Source organism: Nycticebus coucang, chromosome 11 (genome assembly GCF_027406575.1).
Source record: "Nycticebus coucang isolate mNycCou1 chromosome 11, mNycCou1.pri, whole genome shotgun sequence".
Lineage (NCBI taxonomy): Eukaryota > Metazoa > Chordata > Mammalia > Primates > Lorisidae > Nycticebus > Nycticebus coucang.
In genome coordinates this window covers 12,216,159-12,235,268 of record NC_069790.1, presented here as the reverse complement: position 1 = coordinate 12,235,268, position 19,110 = coordinate 12,216,159, and the positions used below count along the sequence as shown (strand labels likewise).

Genomic DNA, 19,110 nt, shown 5'->3' with positions numbered 1-19,110 from the left:
CTGCTAAATTCCTCTGCAGAAAAGAAACTGTTTTGAGTTCCCAGAACCTGTGCCTCAGGCCCTGTCTTTACTCCTGTGGGTCTGTATTCGTAGCATGGTCAGCTCTAGCCTCCTGCCTTCCTTTTTTCTATAGGCTGAGGATCCCCTAAGGGCCAGATGCATCTTAGGCTCAGTAAAGCGGTCTTCTGGGTCAGCCCCACCCTGGGAATTTCCCGGCTCTGTGCATGCAATTTCTAGTCCCTGCGCTCCACCCAGGCCGGTACCGCCACAGGCAAACCCTTTACTCACAAGGCCTGTGTTTCAGTCCCAGATCTGTTCCATGGTGGTTGCCATCTGAGAAGATGCCTGGACTCCTCTGGTTGCCCAGGGAGACAGGTGTTATGGCTTTGGAATATCCAGGGGTGGGCTGTGGTGGGCACTGCCGCTCTGGTGTGGTTCCCTCTCAGCCTACTGTCGTCTCCTCACTCCCATGACACAGAATCAGTACTGACCAGCTGCAGTCCAGGCCCTGTCCATACCCCTCAAGAAATCACCCAAGAATCTGGACTCTTGGGGAACAGGCCTCCAGACCTCAGAATGAGAGTGGAGGCAAGTGCTGGGAGCTCAGAATTGTAGGTTGAACACCAAACTCATTGAGACCAAATGAGCAAATAAACAGATAAAAAGGCTACCAGACACACAAGCCCACAGATGCACAAACAATCAGAAACACATAGACATACAGACAACAACAACAAAAAAAAACTACAATAAAAATAATGATAATAATAAAATAATTGAGAAAAAAGGGTAAAAAACATACAAACAAAATGAACAAACAAAAAACCCTCTAGAAATCTGATGTTAGCACTCTCAGACACCATAGGAAGGGAAGAAGAGGAAGAGGGAAGGGAGAAAAAAAGTGATGCTCATAAAAAAGTTAAAAAAGAAGAAAGAAAGAATTAAAAATGGAAAAAAATAAAAATAAAAAATATATAAAAATAATAATAAAAATTAATGATAGTTCCTCCAAGAAAATGATAAAAAAAAGGCACCAACCACAAAAATATTATTCTTGTATATATGTAGAAATATACATCTATATACATGACGTAGGGATCAACTTTTGTAGGAATATATTTATACTGCAATATGCTTTCTGGACACCAGGTGGCGCTGTGAGTGGTTTCCAGGCTTATACCTGATTCACAGTTTATACTGTTACCATGGTAACCACCCTACCTGGCCTATCACCATTTTGGAGTTTCTGTAAACATTTTTTTACCTAATTGTTGTGCAACCTCAGCTGCTCTGTTCCAGACAGCACTCCTATCCGACCTCCCAACTCAGTGCAGGAGTCCATGCTTCAGAAATCTTTCCACTCTGATCCCACGTTCTCCTGCAAACTGGCAACTGCAATCGGCTGTGGGGGAGGGTGCTGGCTGCCGCTGGATTTCGCTGCCACGGCAGCTGCGGCGCATGGAAACCTTATACTCAGTTTTTGTGGCTCAGAGTGTCACTTTTGAATCTGGAATTTTGAGTCCAGCCACCCACCAGTTCGCCACGCAGCCTGAACTGCCAGCCCGCACCAATATTCCACACCAGGAATGGTCCGGTCATTTAATCACTCCTGTTGTTCTGGGGGAAGGTGCCCGCCATTTCGGACAATTTAAAATGTCTGTTTCCCAGGCGGGATCCCTTCCTTTCAATTTTCCATCGGGTTGCTTAGTTCCTTATGATTCTTAGTGGCTCCCCTTTCGGGTGCCAAACTCTGCTCAGGAATAAATTTTTGTCAGTTGGGTTTTGCCAGGAATTGCAAACTGCTGTCCTCCATGAGGGAGGGGCCTGCTGGCCAGCACAGCCAAGCAGGGATAATTTCTACAACAGAGTCCATGGTTTTAAATTACACCTCATATATAGCAATCCACCAATTCGCTGCACGTCTCCAGCTGTCTGTCCACACCAATAATCCACCTGGGGAAAAGGTCCAGACCCCACTTCCTCTCACCTGATGAGTTGGGAAAGGTGGGCTACACGTCTGTCCCATCCACCATCATGCTCCGCCTCCTGATTTTTTTGAATTATTTTATTTTTTTAAATTTTCTTTCACAGTTTTTTTTTTTTTTTGGCCGGGGCCTCCTGATTTTTTTATTTTTGTCTTTTGACCATGTAACAATTTAATAACAGAATTTCCAGTATCCAAGTATCATTAGTCTCCTAAATGTTAAATCTCCTTAATCATTTAGCATTGTTCTGGGAATGAATTATAGGTTTTATTTAGGATTTTTTTTATGTATAAGTGAAATATCTTTAGTTTTTCTTTCTTGTGTTATCTTTTCCAGGTTCCACTTTGTGATTGTGGTAGGTGATAATAAGTTAAGACGTTTTCCACCTTGTTCTGATTTCTGGAACTGTTCACATAGCAGAGAGATGTTTTGTCCCTTGAGAGTTTGAACACACCTGTAAAACTATATACATACATATAAATAAATACACCCATATGTGTTTGTATACACACATATATGTGTGTGTGTATTATATATGTGTACACACATATATATATGTGTACACATATATAATACACACACATACATATCTCCAGTCCCAGCATCAATTTTGGGGACAGTTATTATTCCTCAAAGTTTTCTAGTTTATACTATGGTTATTGTTCTATTTTTCTACTTCTTCTTGATTACATTGGAATAATGTTTATTTTTCTAGAAAATGTTCCATTCATTAAGATATTGATTTTTAATACTAAAATGAAAGTAGTATTCCTCATTTAACATTTTCATCTATTGCATATCTGCGTGTATTTCCTACCTACTGGGATTACCACTTCTCTTTACTGGACCCTTGGGGGTCCTCTCAGTGAGGAGGGCAGTTGACCAGGCAGCTCTGTCTTAGCATTTGCTCTGTTCCTCGTTCCAGTCTTCCCAGTGGTCTCCACCTGGCCTCAACCTCACCATCATGTTAGAAGCATCAGTCACAATGCCTTTGAGTCTGTCAGAGCAGGTTACCAGCACTGGGGTAGAAGAGAACATGTTTTTATACACAGCCCTGGGGTTGCCATTTGGGGGCCCTGTCTGTTATCAGGGTGGTCAGAAGGAACACTTAGGGATGAAGCACTGATGGGTCACCCAAGCCTCAGGGACCCGCAGACATGTGACTGTCGAGTGAACCTCCCCGTACACAGTGCCTCTCAGCATCTCCACTGAGGTTCTGTTTGTCTCTAGTTTCTTCAGAGTCAATAATAGTAGCATGTTATTTTAGGCAAAAAGAATGAACTACTTGAGCACAACACTCCAAAGTGTCATTATTTATAATTGTGCTTATTCTGTCTGGGTGTGGTGGCTTAGGCCTGTGATCCTAGGTGGGAGGCCAAGGTGGGAGGATTCCTTGAGCTCAGGTGTTCAAGAACAGCCTGAGCAAGAGCAAGACCCTCTCTCTAAAATGGTGGCAGTAGCCTGTAGTTGCAGCTACTTGGGAAGCTGAGGCAGGAAGATCACTTGAGCCCAGGAGTTTGAGGTTGCAGGGAGCTGTGATGATGACTCTGAACTCTAGCCTGGGCAACAGAGCAAGCTCCAATCTCAAAAAACTTTTTAAAACTAAAAACAAATGTAATTATGATTATTCTATAGATTCAGATAACACTATTGTGGAATAGGAAATCCTTTGTGTATAAAAAGAGCCTGGTAAAAGGCATTGGAGATGGGTTAGTTGGAAATTACAATAGGGAGGATCTGACAGGGGACCAGGGAGATTCCAGTTAGGAAGGCAGGTGCCAGAATCAGCCAACACACACCCACGTGCTGGGGAAACCACAGGGTGCTGGACCAGGCAGGGAAGAAGCTGGTTTGAGAGCAGGATAACTATGGCATCCAGCTCAAGTGGCCTCAGCATTTACCCAAGCAGGTCACCAGCAAGAACTGGAGCAAGCTAATTGCCCCAACAAGGATATGTATTAGTCAAGGCACTAGGGGACCAGTTCTTCCTAGCAGTGACCTTGCTCTGTCTTTGTATGTGGCTAGCAATGTGAAGTAGTAATGCTCACTCAGCTTCTATCAGTCACCATATTGTGATTCTGCGTAGCTCTTCCACTGTCTGCGGGCACCACAGCCATATTTAATTCCTACTTAAATCTTCCACCTCCCCGCATAGCCTTCAGGTGACGTTTATAGGATGCTTGAATGGGTAACGATGCACCATCCAGAAAACTTTCTGGGTCCTTGGATTCAAATTTTTCTCATGTTCAATGTGGGCTGTTTACCTAAAATTCCTGAATTCCTCTTCCCCAGCGGGTCCCTTCTACTTGGGGCCTTATACTTCCAGATCTGAAAGAGATTTGGGGCCTGTGTGCGTGCTGCGCACTGAAGGGGCCACCGCTCCTCCATGTACCAGACTAGAATCCTTCTTCCAGAAATGTCCTCCAGGGTAAGCAGTCAGGAGGAGAATCGGTGCCTCCCTGCAAATTCCTTAAGCCACTTAAGATGAATACTGTAAAGAAACACATCCAATATAAATACAAATTAAAATATTTTGCAATGTAAATTCCTGCTTACCCTTAAATCTCTCTGCCTTGTTTGTGTTCCAGGTTCAGGTTCAGTGGTCGTATCCTGGGCCTGGCTCTGATCCATCAGTACCTCCTGGACGCTTTCTTCACAAGGCCTTTCTATAAGGCACTGCTGAGACTGTAAGTGCTTTGCAGACTGTGGTCCCACTCCAGCCCTGTCTGAGGACGAGCCCTGTCTGGCCTTTCTGCCGCCTCTGATCCTTTTGTCTCTGTTTCACCTTAACCATTCCCATAGATTTATGGTGGTTTATTCTGAGTCCTTAGATATCACATACACCTTTTAGTACATTTGGGGATTTTATGTTGATGTACTGTAGGGGAAGACTCTATTATCAAATTCATATAATAGATATGAATCAGTTTATTTAAAATTTATAATGATATTATAGTTCAGACACAGTAGCCCATTCACCTACTTGGTAGGCTGAAATAAGAGGATAACTTGAGCCCAGGAGTTTAAGACCAGCCTGGGCAATAGAGCAAGACCCCATCTCAAAAAAATTACAATAATGTGACACACTTTGCATTAAACTATTAAATAGAATTTATCTGTTTATATAATCACTTAGTTGTTTTAAAAAGATGCTTTTCTTTGCCAGGCTCAATGGCTCACATCTGTAATCCTAGCACTCTGGGAGGCCAAGTTGGATAGACAGCTTGTGCTCAGGACTTTGAGACCAGCCTAACCAAGAGCAAGACTCCTTCTCTACTAGTGAAGTAACTGGGTGTTGTGTCAGGCACCTGTAGTCCCAGCTACTCAGGAGGCTGAGGCAAGAGGAACTCTTGAGCCCAAGAGTTTGAGGTTACTGTGAGTGGTGACACCACAGTACTCTATCCAGGGTGACACAGTGAGACTCTGTCTCAAAAAAAAAAAAAAAAAAATACACTTTTCTCTAATTGCCAAGGAAATAGTTCATGAGACAATAATTATTTTGATTATTACTGTGAATATTTTAACACTTCCTTTTCAAAGGAAAATTATTGAATGAACTAAAATTAATGAACAAGCTGACATATCAGTATATCAAAAGTATCCAATTGTTAGAATAGGATGTTTACCTAGGAGTGCCAATGTTTACCTAGGAGTGCCATAACCACGTTTTGGAATAAGGTCTGGGCAGCCATTTGTTCTGTAATTCTATTTGCCTTTCTCCCTTTGAATTCGCCCAGGCCCTGCGATTTGAGTGACCTGGAATATTTGGACGAGGAATTCCACCAGAGCTTGCAATGGATGAAGGACAACAACATCACAGATATCCTAGACCTGACTTTCACCGTTAATGAAGAGGTTTTTGGACAGGTTTGTGTGATGCAGGCCTTGGAAAGGGGATTTTATTTTTTATTGTGGAAAATGCACATAAATGAATTTATCATCTTAAGTATTTTTAGCATTGTTAAGTATATCCACATTGTTGGGCATCCGTTCTCCAGAACTTTTTCATCTTGCAAAACGGAAACTCTATCCAGTAAACAATCCCCTCCATTCCTCCTGCTCCCCGGCCCCTAGCTACCACCATTCTTGGTTCTGTTGCTATGAATTTGACTGCTCCAGATACTTCATGGAAGTGGAATCAGACAATGTTTGTCTTTTTATGTGTGGCTTATTTCACTTGGTATCATATCCTCAGGAGTCATCCACGATAACAGTATATGTCAGAGTTTCCTTCCTTTATTGCTGAATAATATCCCATTACATGTATATGCCGCTTTTGTTTAATCCATCCATCCATTGGCTGATGATGCATGGATTTCTTCCACCTTTGGCTATTGAGAATAATGCCACTGTGAACATGATTGCATAAATTTCTACTCGTATCTCTGCTGTACTTCTTTTGAATATGTAACCAGAAGTGAAATTGCTAGATCACAGGGATATGGGATTTTGTTTTTAAGCTAGAGAATAAGGAATCTCATTCATTCAAAATGTAAAGCTTTGGGAATTACTTCCTTGAATAAATCAGTACTCTTCCTTCCTTTTCTTATTATGACATGGTCCTACTTTATGGAATTTATTGAAAATCAAATGTGATATTGGATCGGACAGCATTCCTGTACAGTATGCCATACTGAAGTAAGGTATCTCTGTTGTCTGCACAACTACAGAAATAATTCTCTTCATCACATCAAGATATCTACTACTTGGGGTGGCGCCTGTGGCTCAGTGGATAGGGCGCCAGCCCCATATACCCAGGGTGGTGGGTTCAAACCCAGTCCCAGCCGAACTGCAAGAAAAAGAAAAAAAAAATAGCCAGGCGTTGTGGCGGGCGCCTGTAGTCCCAGTTACTCGGGAGGCTGAGGCAAGAGAATCGCCTACGCCCAGGAGCTGGAGGTTGCTGTGGGCTGTGTGACGCCACGGCACTCTACCCAGGGCGATAAAGTGAGACTCTGTCTCTACAAAAAAAAAAGTCATCTACTGCTCCAAAATGCACATATTTGAATGAGATAAAGCTTTTCTACTAGCATTTACATATGACTGAATCTTCTCCTCAAATAAATTACAGATTTCACAGAAAATAGCCATAGCCTGGGCAGATTTAACCATCAAGGTTTTGAGAACATCATTTCCTAAAAAGGCCCATGGCCACTGAAATGTGGCCATTTGTAACAGGGGTGTGGTGAGCCTTGTTTGAATACTTTATACACACTAAGTACTCATCATGCTGAGTCCAGGGGTGAGAGTCACTCACCGCATGCTACAGACCATCCAGCACCCACATTCCAGCCAAGAATCCTGGATGTGTCCTGGAAAACGTCAATAGTCTGTTGTATTTCCTTTGTATAAACATGCCTCTGAAGAATGCTCTCTTACATTTTTGAGGGAAAAAAAGATCTTTCTTCAATCATCAAGAGCACATTGAAATATGTTCATGAATTTGCTCGTCACCAAACGGTCCTGCCGTGGAAGAAGCGAACAGGAAAAATGCATCATTCCCTGTCGTGAAGACTTTTAGTTCCCCTTTCACATTCGCCTCCTAGAAGAGGGTAAATTCTTAAAGTATACCCAGTTATTTGACGAAGTGTACTGAGACAGCTGGATAGGTATGTTCCAAATTTTTAAGTTAGATCCCTGACCTAATTGTTGCACTAAAATAAATTCCAGCTGTATCAGAGACCTGACTATAAAAGGGAAAAAAAGAAACTATAGAGACTTTTTATTTGTGACCTTGCACTAAAGAATGCCACTGTAGATATAGCCCAGACCCTCAAAGTCATGAGGGAGAAGACTGATATAGATAAAATCATCTTTTAAATTCTATAGGGTAAAACACACCATAAACAAAGTAAAAGTGACATGATGTTTAATACGGAACACAGACAACCTCTATTTCTTATGATATCAGAAGAGATCTCACAGATCAATAAGAAATAATCAAACAACCTAATAGAAAATTAGCAAAGAATGTAAATAGATGGTTCCAGATAAGGCCATTTTTTCTTTCTTTTTTTTTTTTTTTTTTTGCAGTTTCTGGCCAGGGGCTAGGTTTGAACCCACCACCTCCGGCATAAGGGGGCAATTTTTACACTGTAAATGAAAGCTATAGTAAGATAGCACTTAATCCTACTGACATGTCAGAACAAGGAAGTTTAGTAGTATTGTGTTTGGGAAGGGCAGAGAGAAATAAGCCCTCCTGCACATTATGGGTAGAAGCTTGTTTCTGTCTGTGAAAGGCACTCTGCTGATTACAGGTATGAGCCACCGCCTCGGCCACACCAACCTAATTTTTGATAAAAATGTCTAATATGTTATCTACCTTCTTACCTTTGAAAAGACAGCACACAGATCATCACTCTGCCTGAGGACGGAGCCGGCCCCAGCAGACAGGCCTGGCCAAGCCCAGGGGCAGTGCAATTCTTCCTGCCCTCTGCCAGTTTTTCTTCCCTTCCCCGGCCAGGCTGTCACCCTGCAGCCGCTCTTCTAGCTGGCGTGAAAACCGTCTTCCCACCCTCTGCTACTTGGCCTCTCCTCGCCAGCTGTGGAAGGGGAAGCTGGCTGCCGTCAAGAGTTTGCTCTAATTGAGATCTGGGGCCATCAAGCACGTGACTGTAGTGTTAGGACCTTCAGTCTCGAAAGGGGCAACCTGAGACATCTTCCTTTATTTCCAGTGCACCTCTTGAGTGAAGGACATTTGTTTCCTCTTTATAAAACAAAAAATGTAGCTCTTCTAAGGTGCTTAAGAATCTGCTTAGAACACCCAGGGCCTTTTTAGGAACATTTAGGAAAGGAGAAAGAACCAAGGAGGTCATAATGCTGAATGGTATTGTGTAAGGCAAACCAAGCCCACACGCACTCACTATTACACGGTGGGACTAGCTGATCAGCACTCAGGAGCGCAGGAGGAAGGTGGGACTAGCTGATCAGCACTCAGGAGCGCAGGGGGAAGGTGGGACTAGCTGATCAGCACTCAGGAGCGCAGGAGGAAGGTGGGACTGGCTGATCAGCACTCAGGAGCGCAGGGGGAAGGTGGGACTAGCTGATCAGCACTCAGGAGCGCAGGGGGAAGGTGGGACTAGCTGATCAGCACTCAGGAGCGCAGGGGGAAGGTGGGACTGGCTGATCAGCACTCAGGAGCGCAGGGGGAAGGTGGGACTAGCTGATCAGCACTCAGGAGCGCAGGGGGAAGGTGGGACTAGCTGATCAGCACTCAGGAGCGCAGGGGGAAGGTGGGACTAGCTGATCAGCACTCAGGAGCGCAGGGGGAAGGTGGGACTAGCTGATCAGCACTCAGGAGCGCAGGAGGAAGGTGGGACTAGCTGATCAGCACTCAGGAGCGCAGGAGGAAGTAAAACTCAACGGAGTCAAGTAGGTGAGAGCGGGGAGGGGACGGGTAACATCGTGCATAACGTACAATGCGTACTGTCTGGGTGATGGGAACCCTGAGAACTTTAACTGAAGCAGTACAAAACATTTTCACCCTTCCCCGTATGATTCTGAACTTTTTTTTAAAAAGAGGACTTTTGCAAACCGTCATTCCCTTAAATCAGCACATCTATCTCACTGGGAGATGATGTAAACTGAGAAGCGTCTTCATCTTTGCCTACAAGGTCACGGAGAGGGAGTTGAAGTCTGGAGGCGCCAACACGCAGGTGACGGAGAAGAACAAGAAGGAATACATCGAGAGGATGGTGAAGTGGCGGGTGGAGCGCGGCGTGGTGCAGCAGACAGAGGCGCTGGTGCGCGGCTTCTACGAGGTGAGGCCCGGTGGGCGCCCGGGAAAGGCCTGGGGGCTTCTGGGGCTTCACCCTAGGGCCTGTGCTCCTGGAGGCTCCCTGGAGGTCAGCATCTCAGGTGGTGACAGCAGCGAGGAGGACCCAGGGTGGACCAAGGGCTCAGTGAGTATATCAGCAGGTGCAGTGAGGACCCCCTCGGGTCGACGACTGAGGGGTTGGAATGGCCTGGGAAACCCAACTCTGCTTGTGGGTGAAAAATGCTCTCAAAAACTGCTGTTGGTGGGGCCTAGTGTGAAAACACCCAGCATCTCTTGTCAAGATATGTGCAGGTGGTGTTGCCTTTCAGTCAACGAAACAAAAGTAAAGGCACAGGGCTGGGGTAGGGGGTTGGTTTTGTCCACTCTCACAGCTTCCCAGTTTTGTTATAGCATCACTTTGTGCCACATAATCCGTGCTGAGCGGTAAACTGAGAAGACAGGGACAGCTGCTAAACTCCCTTTCCAAAAAAATGATGTCCTTAAACTTTTCCAGTTTAGAAACAAAGGGTATAAACATTTTCTCAGGTCTCGGGTCCTAGACGGTTCTCTTTCCCCGTCTGCCATGGTCTTGTCCACCACTGGTTTGATTAAAAAAGAAACCACCTCAAGTGTTCAGTTGTGCTGCTACGCTTGACACAAGATGTAAACCCAGAACGCAGCCCTAACAGAACGGGTCCTCCCAGACCTTTCAAGGTGAGAGGAGGGAAGTGAGGGGAAAACAGAAGGAAAGTACAAACCTGTGCTTAGACAGCTGAGTCTTTAGAGAGTGAGACATTTAATCTTAGGGTCATTGCTTGAGAAGGGAAGGAAAACACAATTATTTTAATCTAAAAGTTCAGCTAGGCAAGATGGCTGACACCTGTAATCCTAGCCCTGTGGGAGGCCAAGGTGAAAGGATCCCTTTAGCTCAGCTGTTCAAGTCCCACCTGAGCAAGAGTGAGACCCCCATCTCTAATAAAAATAGAAAACAAATTAGCTGGGCATTGTGGTGGTGCCAGTAGTCCCAGCTACTTGGCAGGGTGAAGAAGGAGGATCACTTGAGACCAGTAGTGTGAGGTTGCTGTGAGCTAGGCTGAGGCCACAGCACTCTAGCCTAGACAGCAGAGTGAGACTCTGTCTCAAAATAAATAAATATAATGCTCAATTTTAGAAAATGAGCTGTAATTGTTTTTTGAAAGAGAGAATACATTTTAAGTGAAATGATAATATACTAATAGCTAATAAGTCACTTCAAAGTGATCTGAACTTTTTGCCTTTTAAATACAGTGTTACCTGGAAACTTAAATGTGACCTCAGGAAGTCAGGTCAGGTTTATTTACAAAATCATTCTGAGAGGAAATATCAGGGGTAGCAAAAAGCATAGGATCTTCAGTCTCTGTTCGCATCTCATGAAGGGTTGTCTTGTAAAGTGTTTAAGATGATCGTTGTCTCAGTCTGCTCGAGTTGCTACAACGAAATACCATAAACTGGGTAGTGTATAAGCAACAGAAATTTCAAGGCACCAGTAGATAGATCACACTGTCTCGTGGTATCCTCAGACAGTGAAAGGGACGAGGGTTCTCTTTCGGGCCTTATTAAATATGCATACTGGCTCATCCCATGAGGATGAGGCCTTCATGACTTAGCACCTCTCACCTCCTAAAACCATCAGAAGTGAACATATCAATGTAGAAATTTAGAGATGGAAGGGATAGAAATGTTCAGACCATAGCAATCATTTTGAACTTAAAAATGTTCGCATGTTGAAGAAAAAGACCTTTTTGGACCCCTATGCTGAAGCCTCATCTCTATTTCAGGTTGTGGACTCAAGGCTGGTCTCCGTGTTTGATGCCAGGGAGCTGGAGCTGGTGATAGCTGGCACGGCAGAGATTGACCTGAATGACTGGCGGAACAACACTGAGTACCGGGGAGGTGAGCCAGCGGGACTTGTGCCGCTGTGACTGTCACAGACTAAATTCATCCCTTTTCAGAAACGTGTTTTTGTTGCAGTGAAATTGATGTAACATAAAACTGAGTTACAGTGAACAATTCAGTGACATTTAGTACAGCCACCGTGTTGAATGACCATGACCTCTACCTAGCTCCAAGATATTTTCATCACCCCAAAAGGAAACCCTATTCCCTTGAAGCTCTCACCCTGATTCTCCCCCACCCCCACCCTTTGGCCACCACCCATCTTCATCCTGTCTCTAAGGATTTATCTATTCTGGATGTGTCATATAAATATTTTCATAGAAAATGTGCTCTTGTGTGACCTCCTTCTTGACTTGGCACACTGTTTTTAAGTTCCCCCGTGTCATAGCATGTTTCAGTATCTCATCCTTTTTATAGCATAACAACATTCCATTGCATGTATATATAAGTCATCGTTTTTTGACAACAACAAAAATCTTGGCCTTATTTCAGTACAAAGCAGGTACTTGTACAAGCCCTTCTCCAACTTCCAACATGAACTTTCCTTTAGGTGACAGTCATCAACACTGGTGGCATCTCCGACCTGATTTGGTGTAGAGGCTTCAAAGGACACTCCATCCTTGGACCAGCTCCTGGGCAGCTTGTGTGCAGCCAGGGGAATGTCTCTCTCTTCTTATGAAATTGGACCCCTGATTGCTACACATAGTTTTTCCTGTCCTCTCTCCAAATCCAATTTCTAACCCCTGCTAACTAGTTACATGACAAGCTGCCAAACTCGTCTTCTGGAAACATTCCTCAACCACAAAACAAGCTCCTTATTACTTATAGAATAAGGTTTTTTTTTTCAAAGTTTTTTTAGCATCAAAACTTTTCCTTCATATAAAATATTAGAGAAACCCCAGTTGATACATCAGAAAGAGGGAGCTTGGGGCACCACCCCAGCTTTCCTCATCTCCCCAATACACTTGGCCCTAAGAAGCCTCCATGGTACCTCTAGGCCTTTCTGGCCTGATGTGAAAATCACGACCTAATATGTCAAGTTGGAATGTCTCTGTGGGGCTGTTAAGGTCCTCTAACACCATTAGCAATTTTCTTTTTCATCTTCACTAGACACCTCCTCTATGCCTGTAGCTTACTGTTCTCTGCATATTGTTTCTTGTTATTCTTTATTTTTCCTTCCAGAAATGTCCTCCTCCCTCCCTTCACTTACCTAAACCCTCCACATGCTGGACTGACCCTCTCCTTCCCTTGGGAAGATTTCTTTGTTTCTGTCCCAGCCCATGCAGATTTCTCCCATCTTTCAGTACTTCTCGCATTTGTGGTCAGTGGTGAATCATTTATTTACCTTAACTGATTGATCCAAGATTGGTCTCCCCAACTTACTGCGAGAGGGACCTAGTGCTTCTTCTGTGGGCCCCACATGTCTTAGCCCAGGGCTGGCCTGAGCTACTGCAGGAGAGAGCCCAGCAGCCCCTTTCACCAAGCCCAGAAGAACAAAGAAAACGTGATGAAATGGTGCATTCGTAGAGGGTTTTGTCTCTACCAAGCCTTTCTGTTCCTTGTGGTCATTTATATAAAGCAGGAGCATGCCCAGTGGAGTCCCAGGTGTTTAAATAGAAGCATCTCTGAGGATATCCCTTGGGACATGAAGTCCTTTCCTAAAATGACTGTTTTCTAAACCTGATTGTTTTAAAACTTGACCTAGTGACACAAATTGTTTTAGACCTATCTCAAGGTCATCAGTAGAGAAGTCCGCAGACCAGAGCAGCCGTTCAGTCCTCAGCCTCTCTGATGCATGTTTGCGCTCTCTCTCTCTCTGTCTCTCTCTCTCTCTCCCCCACCCCACCACTCCCTCCTTTCTCCACACCTCTCTTTCTGCTGCCCTTTGCACCAGGCTATCACGATGGGCATCTTGTGATCCGCTGGTTTTGGGCCGCAGTGGAACGCTTCAATAATGAGCAGAGACTGAGATTGCTTCAGTTTGTCACAGGGACATCCAGTGTGCCCTACGAAGGCTTCGCAGCCCTCCGAGGAAGCAACGGGCTCCGGCGCTTCTGCATCGAGAAGTGGGGGAAAATCACATCTCTCCCCAGGTACAGAGCTCGTGCCAAGCTTCGGGGAAACCCACTGAAGAGGGCAAAGTATACTCTGCTATTTGAGTTGGGGTGACCATCCTGGGGGATAGAATTCTTTCCCGTCACCCAAAGTTTTGATATTGGAATTATTAGTGAAAGTTGTGAGTGAAGTATCTCTGTGACTTGGTCTGCAATTATATTCTCGGTGCGGTATTGATGGTATTTGGGCTGTAATACTTTGGTCCCTGTGCCAATCAGATTTCATAATCTGTACCTCACCCCACTTAAAGAGAACCACCCAACACAGGGGAGGAGGGAGATAAAGATATTAGTGTACGGATGTTAGAAGCCCCAAGTAGCCCCTACAGTACCACTTCTGTACTTCCACAGCCTGTCATCCCTTGATGCCTTGATGCCTCCATTCATTATATATTTATGTATTTGTTGTATTTTTCCTACCAATTTTAAAATGTGAAGATGAGATCACGTGTATCTTTGGAGCTCCACAGTGTATATACTGGGCTATTGAGAAATTATTGTGGGATAAATGTGGAAAAGGAGGCCCTGGGGCTCCAAACAACTTTGCAGAATAAATTCCCCATGCTGTGAGTTTTCATCTCAACACTTGCTGGGTCCTTTCTATGCCACTTTGGGTAGCAGGTTCCCGGTTGGTGAAATGAAAAGTACTAAAGAGACACTTCTGGATGAGCACTGAAGCAGTAAGTGCTCCTTCCACAAGCAGAAGGGGAGACTGATCCCCACCATGATGATCTAACATGGCGTATTCTGATTATAAAGGAAAATTTGCATTTAATTCAGCCCTGTTTCTACATGGCCACCCAAACAACTTTGCTATATCCTAGTGTGGAAGAATTTACTTGACTATAGTTTTCATCTGGCTTTCCCAGACTTCCTAGTGTCCCAAAGACAATTCACCAGGCGTCGATGACATTGGTGGCCTGCCCAGAGGGTTAACAGCAGCTGTACTCCCTGGCCTCCCTCAGGTCAGCAGACCCTCAGCTCAAAGAGGCTGCCCCCTTTGTGCATTTCTGCCGATAGCCGAACCTAGTGAATTAATCTGGCAAGAAAATAAGACGAAGAAGGCAGAATTTCTATTTGTCTAGTTTAATGATAGATTTCAAGAATAAAGTTATTTGGAAACATTCTGTTTTTTTCTTTTGGAGAAATGCAGTGTGCACCCTCACTTGATTGCAGCCTGCATCTGTGGCAGAGGGGTGACAGGCCAGTGGGGGGACAGCCTGATAGTGACTCATTACAGCACAGGGGGCTGTGAGGATAGAAAGTTAATTGCAACTGAATTGCCCAGGGAGGATGCCATAGAGAACCCAGGATGTAGGTGGGCACTGGGAGGCAGGGACTGGGAGGAGCTCTCCACACTGGCGCAGCATGAGCTCAGCCTGGGAGTGGGAGTGGCCAGCGCCTGTCGGGGAGGAGTCGGGAGCTTGCCCAGAGGATATGCCTGAAGCATTGTCACAGAAATCCAACTGAGAAAGACAGGTGGGTGGCCCCAAAGAAAAGATTCCACTGAGGAGTCTCTACTTCGTTCTCTAGGAAACGAAAGTCATTGCTTTTGTCATCTGGAGTCACAGATAGAGCATAATTTACATATTCGCCTTGGAAGCTTTGAAATACACATTAATGCTATTAACCCACACAGAGAGCTTCTAAGGCAGACATTGGACCTATGAATAGGTCAAGGCACCGGTATAAAGCCCACTGCTCTGTTAAGCCCCTCCAGGCAGCGGGACTTCATCCCTGGGCGGGAGGATCTAAGAAGCAAACACGGTAAGAGGACAGTGAAAACGGCACCTCGAATCACAACTGACCAGCCTCCCTCGTACAGGGTCTGGATACGAGGACAGTGAAAACGGCACCCCGAATCATAACTCCTGACCAGCCTCCCTTGTACAGGGTCTGGAGAGCCAAGACCCTAACAGGTGTCATCTGCATGCAGAGACAAAGAAAGAACCTCTGACTTCTAAGAACCGAAGTTCAGGGAGACCTGGCCAGGCCACAGCAGGGGACAGGCAGCCCTGAGCTGCAGGAGCACCGGGCCAGCTTGAGGGAACCTGGGGCCTCCCAGCGACTATCAGCCTTGGTGTGCAGGGGAGAGGAGACCTGGGTCTTCTCCTTCCTGGGATCTCCTCTCCATGGAAAGGAACAGCTTCCTGGATGACAGTGCCAAACAGTGTCACAGCAAACCCTGTCATAGCACTGGGAGGCAGGGACTAGGGAGGAGCTCTGCCCCAATTTCCATGCTTCTCTTTCCTCCCAAGGGCATCAGTCCAAGTCTTTGTCCTGTAAAAGATGTGTGAAGATTATTAAGAAGGACGTTGAGGGGCTCTAAAATTGCTAGGAGGTAATTTTATAGTCCCTAGTGAAGAAACTTCACCCCAGCATTGCTGAAGCTTAAGAGAGGTGACAATCCCTGGAGTCTCCTCATGAAGGAATGGATCTAACCTCCAGTGCTAGATCAGTCATCCATGTGGGCTTAGCCACCACACAGTCTGCACTGAGGACAGGAAATGGAAAGGGAGAGTTAAGCCAAGGGCCAGAGATTTTAATAAATGCAATCAACTAGAAGTTCAGAGTCAACAGAAGGTTTTTAAACAAACCATAGCCCCCAGAAGGAAATACCCTTTACATGACAACCCAGGCCATGCATACCTACTCATTTGCATGTATGTGTGTGTATATCTGAAACACGAGTTCCTCAGAACAACACTTCACCCTGGTTACCCACAATGCGATCTGTTTTGTACTCCATCCTATTTCATTAAAATGGAATGCCAGACAAACCTATAGTTTTCGAAAATTATCTAAATGGCATGAGATTCAAAGGAATGTAAATTTTTGATCAAGCATTGCTAAGCTGTGATCTGAAATGGACGGGGTGGGGGAGTGAGAAAAATGCTCTTCCACGGTGCAGAATGCAGACCTGTGGGTGGTCTCCATCCCGTAGGGCTGCAGAGGGACACGGGGCCACATCTGGAAAGAGCTTAAGGCAGTGGGACAGTGTCCTTGTTTTGGACAAGGGCTCAAGAGGGCACAGAGGAAGGGTTTGGGAGGAAAGAGAAGCATGGAAATTGGGGCAGAGTAGAAGTAGCCCAGGCAGTGTGGAGGTAGAATAAAGGAGAGAAGAGAAACTCCGTGGGGCCAAGGATGTCAGTCATGGGCAACTAACTGGCCTAAAAGTTGCCAACAAAGTTCTAACGGGAACACATTTCACTGCGGCTGTAAACTGAGCCCAGGACCAGGGTGGAGTCGGAGGCCTTGTTAAATTGGCAGTTCATTTACTCTTTAGCCTTGGTTCTCAAGGTGGACATGGGGAAGGGGGCATTTAGCAATATCTGGAGACATTTTTGGTTATAGGGAAAGGGTGCCTGGGTGTCTACTCAGTAGAGAACCAAGGATACCGCTAAATATCTCATAATGCACAGAGCAGCCTCCACAGCAAAGAATTACCAAGTTCAAAATGCCAACAGTGTGGAGGTGAGAAGCCCTGCTCTGCCGGGGCTCTGGCTAGAAAAGGACCTACAAAGGGGGCTGGAGGGAGCCGTCAGGAAGCCCAGGAGAGAAAATGATGGCCACGGAGAACCAGAGAGAAGCCAAGGAGGGAGATGTTCAAGAACAGCTTTACAGTGAGAACGGCCCACATCACAAAGACTCAAAGCTGCAGAGGCTGGCATGGATGTGAACAGAAGGAAACACTTTTACACTGCTGGTGGGACTACAAACTAATACAACCTTTTTGGAAGGAAGTATGGAGACTCTTCAAAGAACTCAAACTAGACCTCCCATTTGATCCTGCAGTCCCATTACTAGGCATCTATCCAGAAGGAAAAAAATCCTTTTATCATAAGGACATTGGCACTAGACTATTCATCACAACTCAATTTACAATCGCCAAAATGTGGAAACAGCCTAAACGCCCACCAACCCAGGAATGGATTAACAAGCTGTGGAATGTGTACACCGTGGAATACTATTCAGCCATTAAAAAGGACGGAGACTTCACATCTTTTGTATTAATTTGCATGGAATTGAAATGCATTCTTCTTAGTAAAGTATCACAAGAATGGAGAAGCAAGAATCCAATGTACTCAATTCTGATATGAAGACAGTTGATGCTAGTCCATGGTGAGGGGAATGGGAATGGGGGAGAGGAAAGAGGGAAGAAGGGCGTGGGGTGTGGGGCCATTGTGTGTGACACGCCTATTGGGGGCAGGACACTATTAATAGAGGGACTTCACCCAGCAGATGCAAGCACGTAACCTGGCTCATTGTACCCTCAGTGATTCCCCAACAATTAAAAAAAAAGAAGAACAGAACATCTTTAAAGAGCTTGAGGAGCTGAGGGTAGAGCCTGGGCTTCTGGGTTTGGGGATCAAGAGATTATTGACAAACTTGAAAAAGAGTAGACTGGCAGGGAAGAGAGCAAGGCTCATCAGAAGAGAATGAGGCTGTAGTTTGGCAGTGGAAGAAGACTGGTGGGGGAAGACACAGCTTCCATAACTGGCCGCAACTGGCTCAGAGCAGGGCTGCTTCTGCCTCTTGTTTGTTTTGAGCTAAACTAAAGTGTTCTCCAGTGAAGAGGAGCGACACTTTCTTTGGTTAACATTTTAATCAATGACATGGAAAAAAGGGAGATCACTGTGTAGACGACACAGTTTAGAAGGGTACACAATACAGAGATTGGCACCATTCAAACTCAAAATTACCCCCCAAATGCTGAAGCGCTGCATTGACTCCCGCAGAGCGGAATTTGACATGATTGAAAAGATCCTTGGGGAGTTCCAAAGCAGCAACTGCATGAGTACAAGACAAGAGAGACTCATTTCCCAGTAGGACACGTGGGCAAGACCAAAGACTTAAGTCTCCCTAAGTATGACATTGTTCCTAAGATTATTACAGCAATCGTGGTGGCATGAGTAAGAGTATCTTACTGTGCCAACGATGATTCATGGGTTACATAAGGCCATTACGTGTTTCCTAGCGTCTGTCCTCCCCACAACCCTCTGTGGTGCACACAGCACGTATTATTATCCCCATTTTACAAGTGAGAAAAGTGAGGCTCAGAAAGATCACTTGACTTTCCCAGAGTCATAAAACTGATAAGTGGCTGATGGGCCAGGGTCAGAATGAAGGTCTTCCAGGCCCTGGTTCCACCTGGTTTGCTGCAAAGAGAATGAGGTAAGCAGGTGCCCAGTGCTGTCACAACCACACCCAGAAGGTGTGAACCTACAGTTAAACTGCCGAGGCACACTGAGCAAAGCTGAATCAAATCGCGATTTGATTGTGTTTGTTCATTCTGGATGACAAACTATTCATAGACTTTAAC

The 19,110-nt window shown here is 45.2% G+C and overlaps 1 protein-coding gene across 6 annotated transcripts in view; it reads left to right on the top strand.

The window, feature by feature from the left end:
* The window catches only part of HECW1 (HECT, C2 and WW domain containing E3 ubiquitin protein ligase 1), a 458,920-nt gene that overhangs the window by 433,133 nt on the left and 6,677 nt on the right, over positions 1-19,110 (top strand). For all 6 annotated transcript variants that reach the window (XM_053608465.1, XM_053608463.1, XM_053608468.1 and 3 more), the window contains 5 exons: positions 4,574-4,672; positions 5,723-5,852; positions 9,596-9,742; positions 11,556-11,670; positions 13,568-13,766. In XM_053608465.1, coding sequence (XP_053464440.1) covers positions 4,574-4,672; positions 5,723-5,852; positions 9,596-9,742; positions 11,556-11,670; positions 13,568-13,766 — 690 coding nt within the window. The remainder of the gene's footprint in view (positions 1-4,573; positions 4,673-5,722; positions 5,853-9,595; positions 9,743-11,555; positions 11,671-13,567; positions 13,767-19,110) is intronic.